Here is an 18,743-nt window from a genome sequence, read left to right on the forward strand (position 1 = left end):
TTTTTTCAAAGCTGTAGTTAGCAGCTGCTTTTAAGGTTGCAAGGTAGTTCAAGTACATTCAGCTCTGAGATTGAGTACTTCAGTGACATCATTCCCTTAGCGTTAGAGATAACAAACAGTTTTATGCCATGAAAAGAATGTTTTACTCTGGACACTCTCTGATGAGCTACATAACATGTCTTCTGTTTGTATTTCACTTGCGAACAAGCCTCTGGGTCTGATAACTGACACCAGAACGCAACTGCCTTTATTATCCCTCTTGTTTTTCTAATGGCCAAATGGTTAGAAAAAGAGGTCTGACAGAAGTCAGTGACAAAACAAGGCTTTAGCTCTGGTTATTGATGACTTCTGAAAACACTTTACTGATGCATTTATAGTCTCAATTAATAGTTTCAAGTCCAAAATTGGACAATAGATGACTGGAAAAACATTATCTGGTCTGATGAATCTATATTTCTGCTGCAACATTTGGATGGCAAGGTCAGAATTTGCTATAAACATCCCAAAATGATGGATCCATCTTATATCAACGGATCAGGCCGCTTTCGTGCCACACTTTGAGCCCCTTAGTACCAACTGAGCATTGCTTAAACATTACACCCTACCTGGGTGTTGTTGCTGACTGTGTGCGCCCCTTTATCACGATAGCGTACCCATCTTCTCCTGGTTTCCTCCAGATGGATGATACACGTCACAAAACCCAGATCATCTCAAAACGCTTCTTGAACATGGCAATGATTTCACTGGACTCAAATCCAGAGTCACCACATCTCAGTCCACTAAAACGGTCCATCAGAGCACATTTGGCATGTGGTAATATGAGAGATTCATATCATGGATGTGGAACAATCTACAAGAACTGTGTGATACTGTCATGTCAATATAAACCAAAACATTTGAGGAATGTTTCCAGCACCGTGCTGAATCTGTGCCATAAAGAAGTAAGGCTGTTTCTGAAGGGAAAAAGGGTACGAGCCAATATTAACATGTACCTATTAAAGTGGCCAGTAACTATATTTCTGGGGCTTTGCTTTACTTCATCCTTCATCCAGAGTTATGTCATTTATAGTCAGAGTGGTTACCCCGAAACCATCTACAACATACCAATACTGATAACTGTGTGTAACACGTGGCTTAAACAAAGCGCTTATTCTGCATAATTATGTGTTTTAGGTGTTAATGAGGGACTTAAACAGGTGAATTATGACATTCTGGCGTAACTGCATTTTATTAATGTAAATGCTCAAGATGGCCCACGATCATGGAAATATCATGGAGCGGCCTGTGGTGTGAGTGTTTAGTAATCTGTGGTCCTCCGAAACCTGACACAGCATCGCCTGTAAGCTGATTTAAAGGTATTGTGTCGGAACTCTCTGGTTTTAGTGAGTCGACACCCCTGCAGAGTGTGACTGTGGAGCATCATCTCATACATGACAGCACACCCCGCCCACGCACTCACTCAGACACACACAAACACACACTGTCCGGGGTCGCCGCCAGGCAGAGGCAGGAGGAAGAGTATTGGGGAAAAACCTACTGTGTACCGCCAGGCGGAGAAGATCGAGAGGACAAGTCACATGCTATGACTCGCGCTGTCACTATCAAGCTCTCCAACATGAAGAACGAGCTGCTCCAATCAAAACTTTCAAAATAAAATTGTGCCTCACGTCATTAAAGCGGTCATCGTGGTAGGTTTCATGGATAAATGTATGAGGATTTATGAGGATAAATGTAAAAGGTGGTTTAGGTTTACAATAAAAAACAAAAATAACAAAAAATCAAAGGAAAAAATAAAATAAATTACCTCACAAATAGTTTGTTATAAATCGTAAGCACTGTTTATCAATGTGTTGACCTTAATGAAAGTGTAGCTGAGTGGCAGTGAAGAGCTGCTTGTCAAGTGAACAAAGTGCTTTTAATGGGTTTATTAAAGGCAGGTTTAACTGGGATGACTGGTAATTTATCAACTCTGTCATTTCTTTTTCTTTATGGAAAACTATACTATGCAGACTGAGGAAAAGCTAGCCTTAAACGAGCTAAATCCTCTAAAGATGGAGATCTGTATCCAGCACGGATTCCTATCAAAACTTACAGTTCGCCTTTTTTACGCGTTATTTGAGTTTTCAGAAGATTTGATGCATAACTTCCGGGACCGGATCGTCTTATTTTGAAGGTAAAATCCGTGCGCGTCCGGTCTGGCTCTCTGCGTCTGGCTTAACGCAGCTCTCCCTCTCCCCGGTGCGCCTCAACTCCAGTACCTGACACGGCACAGCGCGTCCACAGGCTGAGGGGACGCAGGCGCACAGGGGGGACAGCTGGTTCCTTTTTAACTTTACTTTCTCCATTTATTAAAACTTGCGCGTCACACACCTCCGCCGTTTTCTCACCTTCCTTTCCCCCCCCATCCTCCCCACTGGAGGACTGAGTTAGTTTGGATATCGGCAGGGGGGGAGGAGGCAGAGGACCAACGGGGCTGCTCTCAGATGGAGCACCGGGGCTCCTGGAGCTGCGGGCGCACGGCGGACCCGGAGTGAGTGACGCTGGTGGATGGACGCTGCTCCCCGGTAAGAACAGCGGGCAAAGTTTTTTTTTCGCTTTTTGCTGCTATATTGTACTTTTTTCCCCCTTCGCTGCGTTGTCCCGGGCTCTGCGCTGGGCGAAAGCCCGTGGCACAAAAGAAAGGAAAAATGTCCAGATATTGTGATGTCGCTCTTTGTCAATGGCGGGTTGTCTTTTGCAAAGAAAAAAAAGGTAAAGAATAAAATATTGTGAATAATGTGGTGAGGAGCAGTCATAAAGTGTGTGTGGCTCTATAAACCGAGTTAGTGACCTTATCGTGCTCAGGCCTTTGTAATTTGTTGCATCATTCTGTAACGGAAATATTTGTTTTTATTAGATTCTGCAGTTTATTATCGGATTAATTAGACTGCTGCTTGTTTGCTGTCACAGCAATGCTGGGAAACGCTGTGGCATCGTTAATGTCGTGGTGGCCTTCACGAGGATTTAAATTCCTGCATTGAATGAAAAGAAATGTTATATTTAGAGATGTACAGAGATCAGCTGTTTGTCGTGCTCTCGTCAAGCACGATACACACTCCTGGTAAAGATTTTTTTTTCTTTTCAATTTACGCAGACGTAATGAGTCCGCCGTAAAGGCTGTGTATAAAACCGAGTTAATGGGTTTCAGAGGTCTTAAAGAGCTGTGAATATATTTGGTTCTAGTCACTGATTGAGATTCGCAAGGATTCACACATGGCTTTGGCTGTCAGCAAGGGAGGCTCATAATGAGTTTTTAAAATGTTTTGAAAGCACTAATCAGCAGGTTTTCAACTGTGCAGGAGAATTGCTTTCTATTTCTTTCGTTCTTTTTTTCAGAGGTTAATTGATGTCCGCCCAACAGCTAGTGAGTCACAACAAAATGCCATAAAGTGCCCGGACTCCTTAAACTGTCTAGGCTATGTGCCCATAATGAATACACAGGAAATAATGACAGTGACAGATTCAATCTCATTATTTTCATCAGAAGCGCACACACAGATTCACTGCTCTCCAAGCTTTGAACTTGCAAGCCATCTCTCCCGTTGTCCTGCCACACTGTAGGCACAATATATATTCCTGCACGGACTCACGGTTGGCTCAGACTTCTGTTGTTCTGATTCTTCTTCACACTGTCCAAGTAACTCTGCTCCGGCCCCAACTTAGGGACTGTTAAAATGGATTTGCCAGAATCTCTGGGGATCAATAAGCAATAGAACGAGCTCGCTGTGGACCAGTGGGCAGCGTTTGCTGTGTAGTCATGACAATGTGTACTGTATCACATGCTCCAGCTCCCATCTTCGCCTGCCAATGCTGCCCAGCGTGGTGGCCGGTAAAGCTGAAAAATATCATGAAATTTTACAAAATAAATACATATGTTTCAAGCCAAAACCATCGTATTTAAACTGAGATCATCATTCAGTCTGGCATTTCTGACACGATATTCCAGCGCGCTGACAAATTTAAGGCAGCACGCAGGCAGCTGTAGCTCGACCAAGTCCCTGCATTTCATCAGATTGTATCCCAAATTATAGCTCAAGGAAATATAACTCATGGAGTTAATTAACGGTAATCATCATAAGTTGAAAATTTATTGTAAATGACAAAAAGAAACGAAAGCACCGACAGCATCAGTACTCTGTACCACACTTTATGACAATAAGAAATAGCCGTCTAAGCTACTTCATCTCGGCATGCCCAGATTGTTTAAAGCCAGTCTGGATTAAAAGCATCAGTAGTAATGGCCTGTTGTCATCACCGAATGGTACAGCTGTAGGATTATTATGAAGAGGTCTAAGTGCTTCCTGTTGTCGACGCTGACCCTGTTTGCACCTCTGCTCATGTCTATTAGTTCACTCTGTTTAGATTTGTGTAGATTTATGTTTCCTGCACAGGATTGCTGGCTGCGATTCTTCTGGTGAAGGTGTGTTGTTTCACTGAGAAACAGAGAAAGATTTTTTTTCCCTGCTTTCTTGCTCAGCTCATGGACAGGGTGGCAGGCGTGACAGTCCACACGATTTCCGTTTGTTTTGGGAGCTGCAAGGCAAAACAGCAGAAACAAACACGCTGTACACACACATCCATCCCGACACTGTAATTCTTTCCACTTTCAATTTAAAGCAATTTTATGGTGCTAGATTTCCCAGAATCAACTTGTTATTTCGCAGCTATTGTAATCTGCATGAATGAACAGATTTCTGTGTAAAAACAAACTTTCCTGTATGGAATACAAGCTTTACCATAAAATACTGTTAAATGTATTTTTGCCCTTACAATAAATCTGCTGCATGTCCTTAACCACAAACCTTAAATTAAGCTTCTTTTAAAAAAAACAAAACAATAACAAGGTGTTAGCTTTAATGTATTTTCACTACTTTTTGTACCTTATAGCATAGGAATGCTGCTATATTGAGCATATCGAGTATTTTCTCAGCCATCCAGCAGATGTAGGCTGGGAGGATGTGATTAATCTCTACAGTAGATTCAGTCAATGTGCCCATTGCTAACCAAACCGTAACGCTGTTCTTCCCCACACAAACAAACCACATCCACAACACAAAATAACCTCCCCAAAAATGCTTTGTAATAAAAAAACACACTGTTAAGTGAATGCTTTGAAATTAATAGTCTGTATTCTGAGAAATCTTTGCACTCATTAATGCAAAAATCCCAGCATGCCTGTGCCTACGTTGCTGTATAGGATTCCTGGATTTTTGCAGGAATTTGTCGCAGGGTGTGTTCCCGGGTCCTGAACAGTTTGCCCGTGCCCCTGCGCCCTGTTTCAGGTTCGGGCTGTTCACAGCACGGCCATGACGGGCATCCAGGAGCCAGACCTGCGTGAGCAGCACAGAGGACCGACGCAGGAGGAGGAGGACGAGGAGGAGGAGGGGGAGAAGGTGCGCGTGTCAGTTGAGGGAGATGAAAGGGAACGGAAAGGGGAGGACGAGGAGGAGAAGGAAGAGCTGCCCTACCCTGCTCTAGCACCAGTGGTTCTTTTGGCTCTGACCCAAACCAGCCCACCGCGGTCCTGGTGCCTTCGAGCTGTCTGCCACCCATATCCTTCGCTGCAGCCGGTGCACCTGAAGCGCCGCGAGCGCACGCGCCTGTGTGCAAGCAGGTTGTGTTTATAATATGACACAGAGATTGTCTGTTTGTGTTTCAGCTCTGTGCTTCCTCAGAGCCATTATACAGGCTTCTAGATGTTTACTTTATGTTTAAACACAGGGGACAGGGGGAGAAGGTCAGTATTGTGCGTACATGTGTGTGTGTGTGTGTGTGTTTGCGCATATGTGTGTGTGTGTGTACGCAGGTATTTCCTTGGACAAATTAGTTGTAGGGAAAGATGGCCAACATTTTTTCCTGATTTGAGGTTTCCATAGTGACAAGCCCTAATGAATCTCCAGGGTTACAGTCGCCTGTCAGTTGCATTGTTACTGGCCTCCATTTATACAGCAGCAGGAGTCACAAATAGTGAAGACTCACGTCACCTCCCAAAGCTTCCACTGCTTTTGTCTTCATCGTCTCACCTCCCATTCCCCTCCCTGTCTCTCACTCTGAGCCTCAACCTCTACCCAGCTCTGCTGTGAAGGTGTGAGTGTGAATAGGTGTGTGGTTATCAGTGCTGTAGTGTGTGTGAGCAGCTATGAATACTCTGAAGCATGCATAAACGTCAGCAACACCTCAGGGATTTGTTGAGGCTCTCCAAATTGAATATTTTCCACAGCTTATGACTCCTTGTGTGCTTGCCTATCTGTGTGTATGTGAGCGTGTGTATATGTGTGTGTAGTGTGTGTGTGTGTGTGTGTGTGCGTTCTACTTTTCGTGCGCCCGTGTGTCGTTATGCACTTGTCAGGACACGTCTGTGGGCATTTGCCACTGTCAGCACTCTGTGTACTCCATAAAATATAAATACATAATTGCTGAATAAATAAAATGTACACCAAGAAGAAAAGAAGAAGAAGAAAAAACTACAAATGCCATGAAGCTCTGTTACCTGCTGGGCTGTTACTAACTTACTGGGCATGCTTAAAAACCACACATTCATCATCATCACACACACACAGGCTTTCCAGCGTGCACGCACACACACGCACACACAAGTGTGTAAATGCCCTCACACAAACGAGGGAATCTCCCATGGTGAGGCTCTTTAGAGGAATCACCTGGTTGCTTAGTAACAGCGTAGCTCTGCCCTGACGGCCTTTTTACTTCCGCTTGCTGTATTTGTTTTCATGCGAGTTTGCGTTTCTGTCTGCTTCTCTGTATTTCTGCGAGTCCATCGAGCTGCTGGAAAATGTCCCGCTTTGTTTTATGCCACACGTATTTCGTTGCATTTCACTTACAGTGTGTGTGTGTGTGTGTGTGTGTGTGTGTGTGTTACTGTGAATGATCTGCGGGAGAAGTAATGTGGGTGGACGTTGTTCGTCAGGGACATTAATGTGAGCGCACTGGGAGGGGGGAGTGGCGGGGAGCAGTCCCCAAGAGCCTAAAGTCCCATTTTTCCTGAAGTGACCCCTCCTTCCTCTCTGGCTTCTTCTTTTTTTTTCACTCAGTAACTACATATTACAAATTAATTTCCTTTCTCCTTCCTTCCACTTCCTCCCTCTTTGTGAAAGCAGGCATGCTCCTTTGTAGCGTGTTTACGACATACTGTACATCTCTCCCCCCAATTATTAGGAACAAAAAGGAGACTGGCTTTTCCCGTTACATAACATTATCTTGCAGCCTTTCCAAGCTCCAGTGAATTCTATTGGATTTTATTCCTGCTTCAATGGGAGGGGATGGGAGTTATTTTATGTGTGGAGCAAGGTGCCTACTTTGTCAAGTGCTGAGCTTTCAATGTGGCAGTTATCCCACTCTTTCAGTGTAACATGTGACACAGACAGAAACATGCACACGCATATGTGGACGCATGGGGGTAAGCACGCACGCACACACACACACACACAAATGACATAACTTATTCAGCAGTGTATGAAACATTCAGAGCATTTCCTTTTGTTTAAAGAGGAGAAAAGCTGATTTCATCACTCCTGTGCAAGTATCTTCCCTTCTTCCCTTCTCTTATTGTGCTCTTTTCATCCCTTTCTGCTTGGCATTGATCCCATGCTCCCTGTTTATCCCTCCTGTTTTCCTCTTCTTAAACAGCTTCTTAATTGGGTTGAAGTGTGTGTGTGTGCGTCTGTAAGGAGGTGATAGGGAGACATCGATGGATAGCATGAGAACCTACTCAAAGTAGGGTGAACTGTCAGAATCATTTCAGCCAATTAACATGATTCCAGCATCTGTTTCCATGGTTACAAGCTGTCATCCTCATAAGGGGTGGAGCCAGTGGACTTGACAACTTGACTAACTTGGCCCACCTTCTTTCAGGCTCTATCTCTCCCTCTCTGTTGCTCGAACACACACACACACACCCACACACACATTGCACATGACAGACTCTGAGCTTAACTAGGTTATGTTTAATCAAGTCTGTGTGTATGGATTCCAAAGTGACAGTGTGAGGCCAAGCAGCAAAGAGCATGAGAAAACTAGTGAGCAGGTTGCTCATGCAAACGCAGTAGTTCATATTTGAGTCGTCCCATTCAGTGCATTTCCTTTGGTTTCATTCATCCATTTTAAGTAATTTGCAAATTATAAATCATTTAACACTAGATGAAGAATGAAGCTATACCCCAGAAATACACACTCATTGGGAATAGGCATACTCAGCTAGTACCAGGCTGGGCCCCCTTTTCCATACAAAACTGCCTTAACTCTTCATGGCACAGATTCAACAAGGTGTTGGAAACACTTCTCAGACATTCTGGTTTATATTGACATGAAAGCATCTCAGGCTTGCTGCAGTGGTGGACACGGTCAGCAACAATACTCATGTGGTGCTCAGTACGTACTAAAGGGCCCAAAGACTGCCAGAGTGCACCTAACGAAGTGGTCAGTGTACACTGTGTACAAAGCTGAAGCTGCAGTAATGGTCCAGCCAAAAATCCTAAAGGAGTAAACCCATTGTTTAATGATGCTCATGGGTTCTAGACCCTAGACGTCACTACCTGGAAATATTTCTTTACTAAGCATTAAAAATGATCATTTTATCCATGATTGAATTCATTTTTTGAATAACTTTTGAGTCCTTAAAAACAGGGGACTGTGTATAAATATGTCAGTCTTTGACAGTGGGGGCAGTGCTTCTTTTTCAGCCTTTCAAAATAAAAGTCAGTTTAGACTTGGAGCTCATTTTTATCATTTAATTCTAAATGGAGGATTTTCATAAACAGCTAAAATGACAAAAATTGTGGCTGTGTTTCAAAATAGTAATTTCCTGCAGCTTTCAAACTGATGTGTGAGCTGGTGAAGACTTTAGTGAGGAAACATGTCAAGCCAAGATCAATCAGCTGTGTAAACAGAGGATCACAAGTTAACACACAGAGGTATTACATACTTAATGTGGCTGAGTGTAACTTTACATTCAGATGTAGAGTTTACACGAGGGGGTATAGATGACAGGAGCAGTATGGACCTGTGCTGAGTACAGTGTATTTATTCTGATAGATGATCTTAAACCAGTTTAAGTCCTTGATAAGAGCACAGCAGTGATACCCATTCAGCCTAGAAGTAACATGAATGTCTGTCAGATTTTATGGCGACTCAAACAGATGGTCTTTAAGGGTGCGTTTGCCATCATTCAACATTAAAGTAGACTGACAGGAGGGAAGGGAGCATGGGCAGGCAGTGCTGTTTTCTGCTGGAATCAAACCTGGACTTCATGGCTCATGAGACTCGGGCAGTAAATCCAAGACCAACTGTGGATGATGCTTTTAACTTAATGAACATTTCACATGAAAATGTTGCCGCATGCTGGTCTTAGCATGTTTATCTCAGCCAAGGGTGGCAGATGATGCCAGAAAGATCACGGTGATGTGATCTGATTTGATTTGTAATGTCTGCCTGACCTTTATTACCTGTGAGCAGAGGGTGTTTGAGTGGGGGAGAGGGGAAGAAGGACGGGAGAACAGGTGGAGCAAAGGGGTATCCGCGGGTGGCCATGTTAAGGCCCGATAGGGGGCTACACACATGCTCATAGATCCCGAGTCACATCCAGTAGCTCCTGTTTTTCTACAGTAACTTTTCTCTGGAGCTGGTTTTCCTACACCTTTCCCACAGTAACGATCTCCTGACCTTTATCAACAGTTAAAAGAACAACTTGAGCAGCTTTCCCAGATTTATTCAATCAGTTTACGGTTACGTAAGTAGAAGCTACTTTTGACTGCCCGCTTTTCACGAGGGGGTTGCCACAGCGGGCAGCTCTGCATGTTTGCTTTGGCAGGTAGGTACATGTGTAAACCACTGCAGTAGGAAGCTTTTCAGAGGAAAAGCTTCATAAAAAAACTGTCCCACACATGAGCAGCCATGGTGTATTCTCCATGGCAGTCATGTCTGTCAGAGCAAATACTAATGAAGCTTATGCGGGAGTTCAATAAGGAACATCTGTATTCACTCATTTGTCTGCGTTCCCATGTGCTTGGCTGCTAGCTTATCCATTGCATCACTTCCACTTTCCCACACTGCAAAACTCAATGCCGACATCATTGTTTCTTTAAACCAATCAGCCTCCACACTGCTATCTTTAAATCGTGCCGCTAATCTTTCATTGTCCATTCAACGCAATTCACCTCCTAGCATTTTCCGCCTCAAGCGAGTCACTCCATCCACCATCTAGACTCTCGGGGATTCCTGCCCTAATTCCTATGAGCTCTGGGATTTCATTCTGTTGTGTTTATCTATTGGAGTCTAATTGCCAAAAAGTATAATTGAATCCTGTATATCAATAAATCAATTCCGTCTAATGATCTCTTCTTATTGAAATACTGCTGTACTATTTTACGTTTGACAATTTGCAACAAAAAACAAAAATTATTGCCATGATGGTTTTCTGATTTCAAGCTGCTCTTCTTTGGAACCAGCTCCCAGTTTGGATTTGGGGAACAGACACCCTCTCTGCTTTAAAGATTAGGCTTAAAACTTCCTTTTGTGATAAATTTTATACATATGGCTCGATCAGGTGATCCTGAATCTTCCCTTAGTTACTCTCTCTCACTTTTTCTCACTTTTAATCTCTGGTTCTCTTCCACAGCATGTCTTGTCTCCCTCCCCTCACCCCAACCATCCCTCCCTGAGCCTGGTTTTTCTGGAGGTTTCTTCCTGTTAAAAAGGAGTTTTTCCTTCCCACAGTCGCCAAGTGCTTGCTCAAAGAGGGTGGTTTCATTGCTGGCGTTTTCTCTGTGTTATTGTGGGGTCTTTACCTTTGTCTGGCTCTGCAGCTGTACAAGAGGGAGGAAGAGTGTGAAAATGAGAGGATAAGAGGCAATTAGGATGAGAAGACAAAGAAGGGGTCCACACCACATTTGCACTACTTAAGAGCTTGAACAGTCAGGGTCTTAGCTGCTCTCATCCCTTTGTTCACCTGATGTAAGCATATTCCTAACCTCATCATCCATCATTCTTGCCCCCTTTTACCCCCTCACTGTATATATTTTATACATATTTCCTACTATTCCTGCCTTTGCTCAGCCTTTTCACAATGTTAATTATTACTTTTTTTTACTTGCGGTTTATCTGTTGGCTGAGACTCGGGCTTCTGTCAGAGACGAGAACTCTACCCAAGGGCAGTCATATGTGGAGATGGTAGAAGCAGACGGGGGAGGGCGCCGAGCAGAGGCGCTACACACGGAGCGGGGAGTGCGTGTGCACAGGAGTGGATGGGAGAGGCAAAAAAAGATATGCAAGAAGTGATAGGAAATGAAGATGGGAAATTATGCTGCACTATATAAAGGACGAGGGAGACACAGAGAGCAGGAGGAGCAAAGCGAAAGAGAAAAATAATTGGGCCAAAGAGAGGAGGCACAAAAAAAGGTTGTAGAGGAAAATGAGAGATGATAAAGGGAAAGGTTGAGTGTGAGAGGAGATAAAGGAAAAGCATTGGAGGGAGAGCGAAACAGGGGAAAGGACGTTCCCTCCGTGTTTCATCGCTGATACTGAACGATGTGCCAACTGTGAAAATACTCCCTACTCATCCATCGCTCACACTTTTGACCCTGCCGGGTTCCTATAGTTTAACTATGGCGTGTGTGTGTGTGTTTCACAGACACACAGGGGGATATTTAAGCTGCTGTAACTTATACAGATGAAACAGCATTAAAACGGCTCTCTTAAGCTTTTTGGGAGTAAAGGAAGCTTCAGCAGGAAGACCTTGTTTTCTGTTGCGTGTGTGTGTGTGTGTGTGTGTGTGTGTGTGTGTGTGTGTGTGTGTGTGTGTGTGTGTGTGTGTGAGAAAGAGAGAGTTTGTGTGTGCGTATTAATTGTGTTGTGATCCAGTCCAGACAGGATGCAAGCGGATTGTGAAACTCAGAAGTCAGTTCCTACGGTGAGATGGGGGTTCCCATGGCAACCACAGCAAAGGGAGGACACTGGATTACCCTCTCTCTCTCTCCATCTCTCTCCCTCTTTTTCTCGTTCCCTCTCTCTCTCTCTCTGTCTCAAGGGTGATAAAGGATTGTACTCTCATTAATTTTTCCGCCCTCTCGAGAGCAAAGTGTCCGGGAAGAGGGGACTCTGTGTGCGCGTGCACATGTGTCTGTGTGTACGGGTCCATGTGCATGCTCCAGGCTTTGTTATGTATGCGTCCTTGGCTCTTGAATACAGTCCTGTCATCCATTCAGCAGTTTTCACATTAGTGCTCAAAAGTGTGTGCAAGTGTGTGTGTGTGAGAGAGAGTGTGTGTGAGAGAGAGTGTGTGAGAGAGAGTGTGCGTCCGTGTTTGTACAAATTCAAATTCAATCTTTCTTTTAACTTTCTACTTCAGACTATTCTCCCTTTGAAATCCCTCTCTGTTTTTTTTCCTCTCCCCACGTCTGATTCATGCTCCTTCTTCCAGTTTGACAGCTAGCAAGCAGCGCAGATGCTCAAACACACGCCATAAGCAAGTTTGCTCTTAAACTGACTCCACATGTCTTACTGACTGTGTCGTGGTAGCTGTCTGCCTCTTGTAGTTGTGAATATTAAATGTGTCAAAATGCCTCGTCAGAAGTTGTTGCTCGTAAATGAAGGTTGACGCCTTTAAGCTTATTATCGCAAGTTTCCACTAAGTTGTTTTTTAGGTTAGTACATTCAGTTCCCCGCTTGTAAATGTGATTTTTAAGCTGCGAGGCACATATTTCATGCTCGTCTTAGCCTCAGACGGGTATTTTGTAAGTTCAGCCTGGTAATGTTTGGGGCGCTACAAGACAGACGTGGCTGGACCTTTAACTTTGACGAGTCACAGTTTCTTCGCTGTTGCTATGGACGTTGCCATTGCCAGATATTCATGGGTGACAGACAGGAGGAAGGAAAACATGAATAAATGAGTGCAGAACGATAATGAATGCAGAGGAATGGATATAGGGCATGAGGGGTCACTGAATGGTTTGATGAGTATGAAAATGTTGTGAATTATCATATTATGTGACAGTGACACTCAGCTTAGGGCCCACCATGGAGTGCTGTGTGCAAAGCAAACATCGCAAGAGAAGTATTATTTAATGCAGGTGAGGTGAATTCCACGTGTCCTCGTAAGCGTATGGCAAAGTCGTTTTGCAAAAGTGGACATGGGAGATTTTGCCTCTCTGCTGTCAGAATCAAAAAAACCAATGAGCTAATGTGTTTGGAAGAATGCTGCGTGACACTCAGGGAAAGTTTCTGAGGTTTCGGATTTAGTTTGATGTTTGGCGGCACTGAAGCTCTTCAGGGAGCTTGTGATGTTCCAGCAATTTACAAGCACACCGTATGTTGTTTTTAGTTTACGTTGTCACTCATCTGCAATTCCGTCAATCACACTTCAACACTTGGTCAACTCCATAAACTCAGGAAGCAGAAACTCCTCCTTTGGTGTTTGAAAGCTTGGGTTTAAGTTTACTGCTCACCAATATCGTGACAAATGCTTTTTTGATACATGGGAGTCAGTTACAGCTGCAGTGAGCAGAAATCGAGAAAGTAGCTGCACTTCTGCAGCGCTTCCATAGATGCTAAAAAAATGTAGCTTCTGAGTTTGAACAGTGAAGCTAAAGTGGACGTGCTAAAAATCTGTAGTCTTTTTAATGGCCAGTAGGGTAGTAACTCCTTTGGTTGCAAAAATCATCTGTCTTCTGTCTATTTGATGTCTTCATGTGTTCATAGGTTTCAGTTCCTGTGATGGTGTAGTAGTAAATAACGTTGGTTGGCAGGTCAAAGAACGCAGGCTCAGTTCTAGCTGGAGAAATAAGTCCCATTTGGGCTTTTGTCAAGTCTGATGTAAAACTTTGCCAGCTGATGTGGTGGTGGGGGCACCTGTAGCAGTTAACGCATCCATCTTATATGTGAAAGATCATGGGTTGGGTTCCAGGAGGAGACACAAGTTGTGCCACCAAGAGTAAGAAGCGTGCATGCTCCTGGTGCCTGCTCCAGTCCTGGATAAATGGGAGGGTTGTGTCAGGAAGGGCATCCGGTGTAAAACCTGTGCTAAATCAAACGTGGATCCATGTGGCGACAGCTTGGGGAATAGGGAAGCAATATGAAAGCCCCTTTTATATTAAATGAAAGTCCATTTTGTAATTACGATTTTGTGTTTTATTTGCCTCGTAAGTCAGATGTCACTGTTGAGCGTGGTCCACTTGTGAAGTCAGAGGAGAAAGGAAAAAAAAAACAGGATTTATTTTGAGTTTTGGAACGGTAGAGCCATTCATGCGTCAGTGCTCGATTCTTGTACATGACGCTGCAGTGCATTCATGGATAGAGCCCGACCGTGCGTACGGTTAATTTAGCGAGTGACAAGGACACAACAATGGCTGTACAGTTAAAGTTGTACAGTTTTGCTACCGCACTGCTGCCATGTTGGATTGTGAAGTCAGGGTTAGTGTGGCTGCCCTGACTTTTAAAGTTGGAAGTCCAACTTGGGCTGAGATTTGCAACTGGCAACTCAGAAATTCCAACTTCCGATTTGAAATGGAACGCAGCACGTCCTCATTGTTAGTCCATAAGCATGCAGTTTCACACTTAGTGGGTGAGCAGGTGACCATATGCCATATTGCCGGAGAGCAGTAGGCCCGGGTTTGAGTCCGACCCGCGGCCCTTTGCTGCATTTCTTCCCCTCTCTCTCTCTCACTGCTTTCCTGTCTATCTACACTGTCTCTATCCAATAAAGGCTGAAAGGCCAAAAAGCTGTTTGAGCACTTCCTTCTTTGTGGCAAGCCCCTCCCACCCAACGTATGTTTCTAATGTACTTAAACAAAGTCAAGGCTGACTTTTGGCTCCAGGTGAGACTCCTAGCACACTCTTGTTCTTCCTACATGCACCTTACTTCTAATATATTATTTTATACTCTTTTTACTACTCACCGAAATTGGACTGAAGAGATAAATGATTGCCGAAAGTCTTCCACCACAGCCTAGATTAAGACTGAAAGCAGAGTCCAGAAAGGACACAGGAGTGTAGTTCCCTCTTACACAGCTTGAATGATAAACTGAAACGTTATCGTGGATTGTGTTGTCATATTGCCAACGCCAGCTTTAAATGAGACAAGCAGGCAGTAATGTACTTATCTCCTATGCTCCTGTGATTGGCTGAGACTGCCATCAGTCACCCTAAAGCAGGGACCTTAAACTCGTTTGGACCAGACCAGTAAATTCTCTCTTTTATATCAATGTAGAGGCATTTAACTGCACACTTAATCCCTGAGAAATCTTATTATGAGGAGAAGAAGTGCAAATTTCGACAGTCCGTCTCAGTTTTTCTACATTATCAATGTGGAAATAGACAAAAGAAGGTGAAAAACAGGAACTTTAGTATCATTTAATTGTCTATTACTTTACCTTGGTGTAGTATGAATGGCAATGAGAGAGGTCTTTATCAACAGGAAAAGTTCAACATCTATGATGGAGCCTTTTAGTGGACTAGAATGGAGTCTTCGCCAGGCCAGTTCTGGTCCTTGGACCTTATGTTTGACACCTCTGCCCTAAAGTTTACAAGCACAGCTTCATTAAATGTGTTCATTTTGTTGCTTTAATCAGTGTTCAGACTCTCTGTCGATGTGTTGATCCTTAACCGTGCCTCACGTGGTTCGAGCGTGTGAGCATTTTGGCCATCCTGCTCAACTGCGTGACCCTGGGGATGTTCCAGCCTTGTGGCCACACCCCCTATTTTCTGCAGGTAAAGCACGCTCACACACACATAATCTGAAATTGCAGACTAATTATATTCCACTGTCACACTTCATTATCAAGGGTCTGAAAAGTTTTTCCAATAACATTTTTCTTCCCCTTCGCTTAATCAGTTAATCCTCTGGGTCTCCGTGTGTGTGTTTGCGTGCAGGCTTTGGATGATGGCATCTTTGTGTTTTTTGCCGGCGAAATGGTTGTGAAGATGGTGGCTCTCGGGGTCATAGGTCAGAGCGGTTACCTAGGCGACACATGGAACAGATTGGACTTCTTCATTGTTATAGTGGGGTGAGTGCTTGACAGATGCGCACGCAGCCGACGCGCACTCACACGCAGGCGCGCCTGACATTAAATATGAGCCAAGAGTGTGTGTGTCTGTGTGTGTGCATGTGTGTCTGTGTGTGTGCGTGTGTGTGTGTGTATATGTGTGTTTTGTGTAAAGCTTAGACACTTGTTTAATGCCAGTTAAATGTCAAGCGTGTGTGCGCGCGTGCTTAGACGTATCAGTGGAAGTGTGTGTGTGTGATAGCTCCACAGAATGACAATCGTATCATTCGGTCATGAGAGACACAGACCTCGGTGATTGGTAGTTAAAAGCCTCTGTATCCCGGAGTTCTGCTGGAGTCCCTGTAGGCGTTCAGGGTCTGCCAAGGTCAGGCTGATCAGGATGCGGGTGACACAGCGGTGGCTTTCCCTCTGCGCAGAATGCTGGAGTACTCGCTGGACGGACACAACGTCAGCTTATCAGCTATCCGGACTGTTCGAGTTCTCCGCCCACTGCGAGCCATCAACAGAGTTCCCAGTGAGTCTTTCTCCTTTTATTTTTTTGTCTTACCCCCCTCCCCTCCAGCATGCAGCTCACACAGAAACTGGGTTACTTTATTGTCTTTCATGGCTTTGACTGTACGTCCGCACAATGGGCTGAAACTGTGAGGCTGATTTAAAGTGCTGACTCAACCTTTGAAAGTGTGCCCGCATACAAGCTGGGTGAACAGTGCAGGAGAACAGTCGGGACAGCAGGACAGTGTAGCAGGTTAAAAATCTTAAAAGAGACCAGAGGGGAAAGAACTAGGAGTCTTTTTTTCCTGAGAGTGCAATTCAGCTGATCGAAGCCTCGAAACAAGAAGTAGAGAAAGCTGCTGTGCAGGCCCGGGAGAGCATCACCAGAAAGCCTTTGGCGATATGAGCTGGGTGTAGACTCCAGAAAGCAGTCACAGTTAAATCTGATGACTTTGTAGTTTACGAAAACATGTCCAATCAACTTCCTGCTCCCCTTTAATTGGAGCAGAAAGGGCCGCGATTCCTGCGCTGCTCATCCGATGTGGAAACACCTTAGCTGAGAGTCAGCAACATCATTAGTCACAGCCGGGACGATGAAGAACGTGTCACCGTCCTTGCACCCTCCGACTAGATTGTAAATCCCACTTCATTTCTTTAACTTCCTGAGCTACGCACCTGCTAACAGCTGCAGCTCGCCCCGTGATGGATGCACGTGTAAATAAATCAGGACATCGTGAACAAAGTCACGCGAATCATTGTGATGCTTGTGTTGTTCTTGATAGCTCACCGCACAAGTTGGCCAGCCAACTTTATGTCTTTTTTTTTTCCTTTTACTACGCTCGGTGACCTTGCTGCAGCTCTCATCGAGTTCTTGTAAAATCTGAGAGTGGTTTTGAAGTAGGAACAAGTAGAAAAGAAGGAAGGAGGAAGATTTTGTATGTGCTCTCTTTAGGAGAGTGGAGTAGGAGCCAATTATCAGTGTTTGGACTCCAATTATTTGCCATTCAGCTAATTGCACTGCCTGCGTTTTGTGCAGAATACATAAAGAGTCCTGTCTGGCCAGCATTTACTGTGACTGACATTTTGCTAAAGTTTGCATTGACTTATTGCTGATCTTTGCTTGTCTGACTGTCTACCCTTCTGTGTTTATGCTGTGTGTGCGTGCACTGATAGGTATGCGCATCCTCGTGACCCTCCTGCTGGACACACTTCCCATGCTGGGAAACGTGTTGGCGCTCTGCTTCTTTGTCTTCTTCATCTTCGGCATCGTTGGCGTACAGCTGTGGGCGGGGCTACTGAGGAACCGCTGTTTCATGGGAGAGGATGTCAAGATGTGAGTTGCTATAGTGACCGGCCGATGTCACAGCACGAGTTGCGCCGGCTTTATTGCTCCAACCTGTCAAAAGTTTGCTCACAACCGATCAGCTTCTCTCTCTCCTTACTCGGGGATCGATATCACAGATGGGCTGATCTTGTTTGTTCTCTAATCAGCTCCGTCACGGAGGCGCTACGTGCTTCCCGTTGGACACTTTGAGCATCAGGGATCACAAATCAAGGGATTTGGAAGGCTAAATAAATTTAGGGAGCTGTTATTCAGTGGCTGCCTCTGAGTGGCTGTTTCCACAGTAAAACCATCTGAGTTTGCTGTCACTCCGGTTCTCCCCCACACAATCCTTCATGTCATGCTCGATCACGGTCTAACTGATGATGTTACCGTCACTCCCACTCCCGCTTCCCGCTCACATGTTCACAAACATGACCACATATTATCACACAACATCAGATAACGTCTGTTTCGCCTTCTTAGATAGCAACTTGGACAACAATCAGTGATGGCGCTGTGCTGACGCTTTGTTGTTGTGCCAAACATTCACTCATTTGATAATGAATTTGTGGTTCTTGCCAATAACTAACTTTATTTATACGACAGCTTTACAAAGGAATCTGTGGTGATGCTGGAGAAGCAAAGACTGAAATTAATCTCTAGCAGCAGCAGCTTCGACCAAAAGTGCTCAGTGTCCTTATCTTATAACTTTGCCTCGTACAGTATTGTGCAGGAATCTTGAACCACCTCTCTTTATAGTTTGCTTCCAAGGAGCCAGACTTTCTTGTAATTTTTTAAAAGTGGTCTATGAATGAATGCTCTATGAATCATACAAGCGAACTCAGGGGATGAATCAGTGTTTTGCGTACACACAGCAG

The 18,743-nt window shown here is 44.4% G+C and overlaps 1 protein-coding gene across 3 annotated transcripts in view; it reads left to right on the forward strand.

The window, feature by feature from the left end:
• The first annotated feature begins 2,219 nt into the window (after positions 1 to 2,219).
• The window catches only part of cacna1hb (calcium channel, voltage-dependent, T type, alpha 1H subunit b), a 60,769-nt gene continuing 44,245 nt past the window's right edge, over positions 2,220 to 18,743 (forward strand). For all 3 annotated transcript variants that reach the window (XM_039613981.1, XM_039613983.1, XM_039613982.1), the window contains exons 1-6: positions 2,220 to 2,564; positions 5,322 to 5,590; positions 15,660 to 15,753; positions 15,916 to 16,049; positions 16,466 to 16,563; positions 17,715 to 17,874. In XM_039613981.1, coding sequence (XP_039469915.1) covers positions 5,346 to 5,590; positions 15,660 to 15,753; positions 15,916 to 16,049; positions 16,466 to 16,563; positions 17,715 to 17,874 — 731 coding nt within the window. In that variant the 5' untranslated portion in view covers positions 2,220 to 2,564; positions 5,322 to 5,345. The remainder of the gene's footprint in view (positions 2,565 to 5,321; positions 5,591 to 15,659; positions 15,754 to 15,915; positions 16,050 to 16,465; positions 16,564 to 17,714; positions 17,875 to 18,743) is intronic.

The sequence above is a fragment of the Oreochromis aureus genome, linkage group 6 (assembly GCF_013358895.1).
Source record: "Oreochromis aureus strain Israel breed Guangdong linkage group 6, ZZ_aureus, whole genome shotgun sequence".
NCBI lineage: Eukaryota > Metazoa > Chordata > Actinopteri > Cichliformes > Cichlidae > Oreochromis > Oreochromis aureus.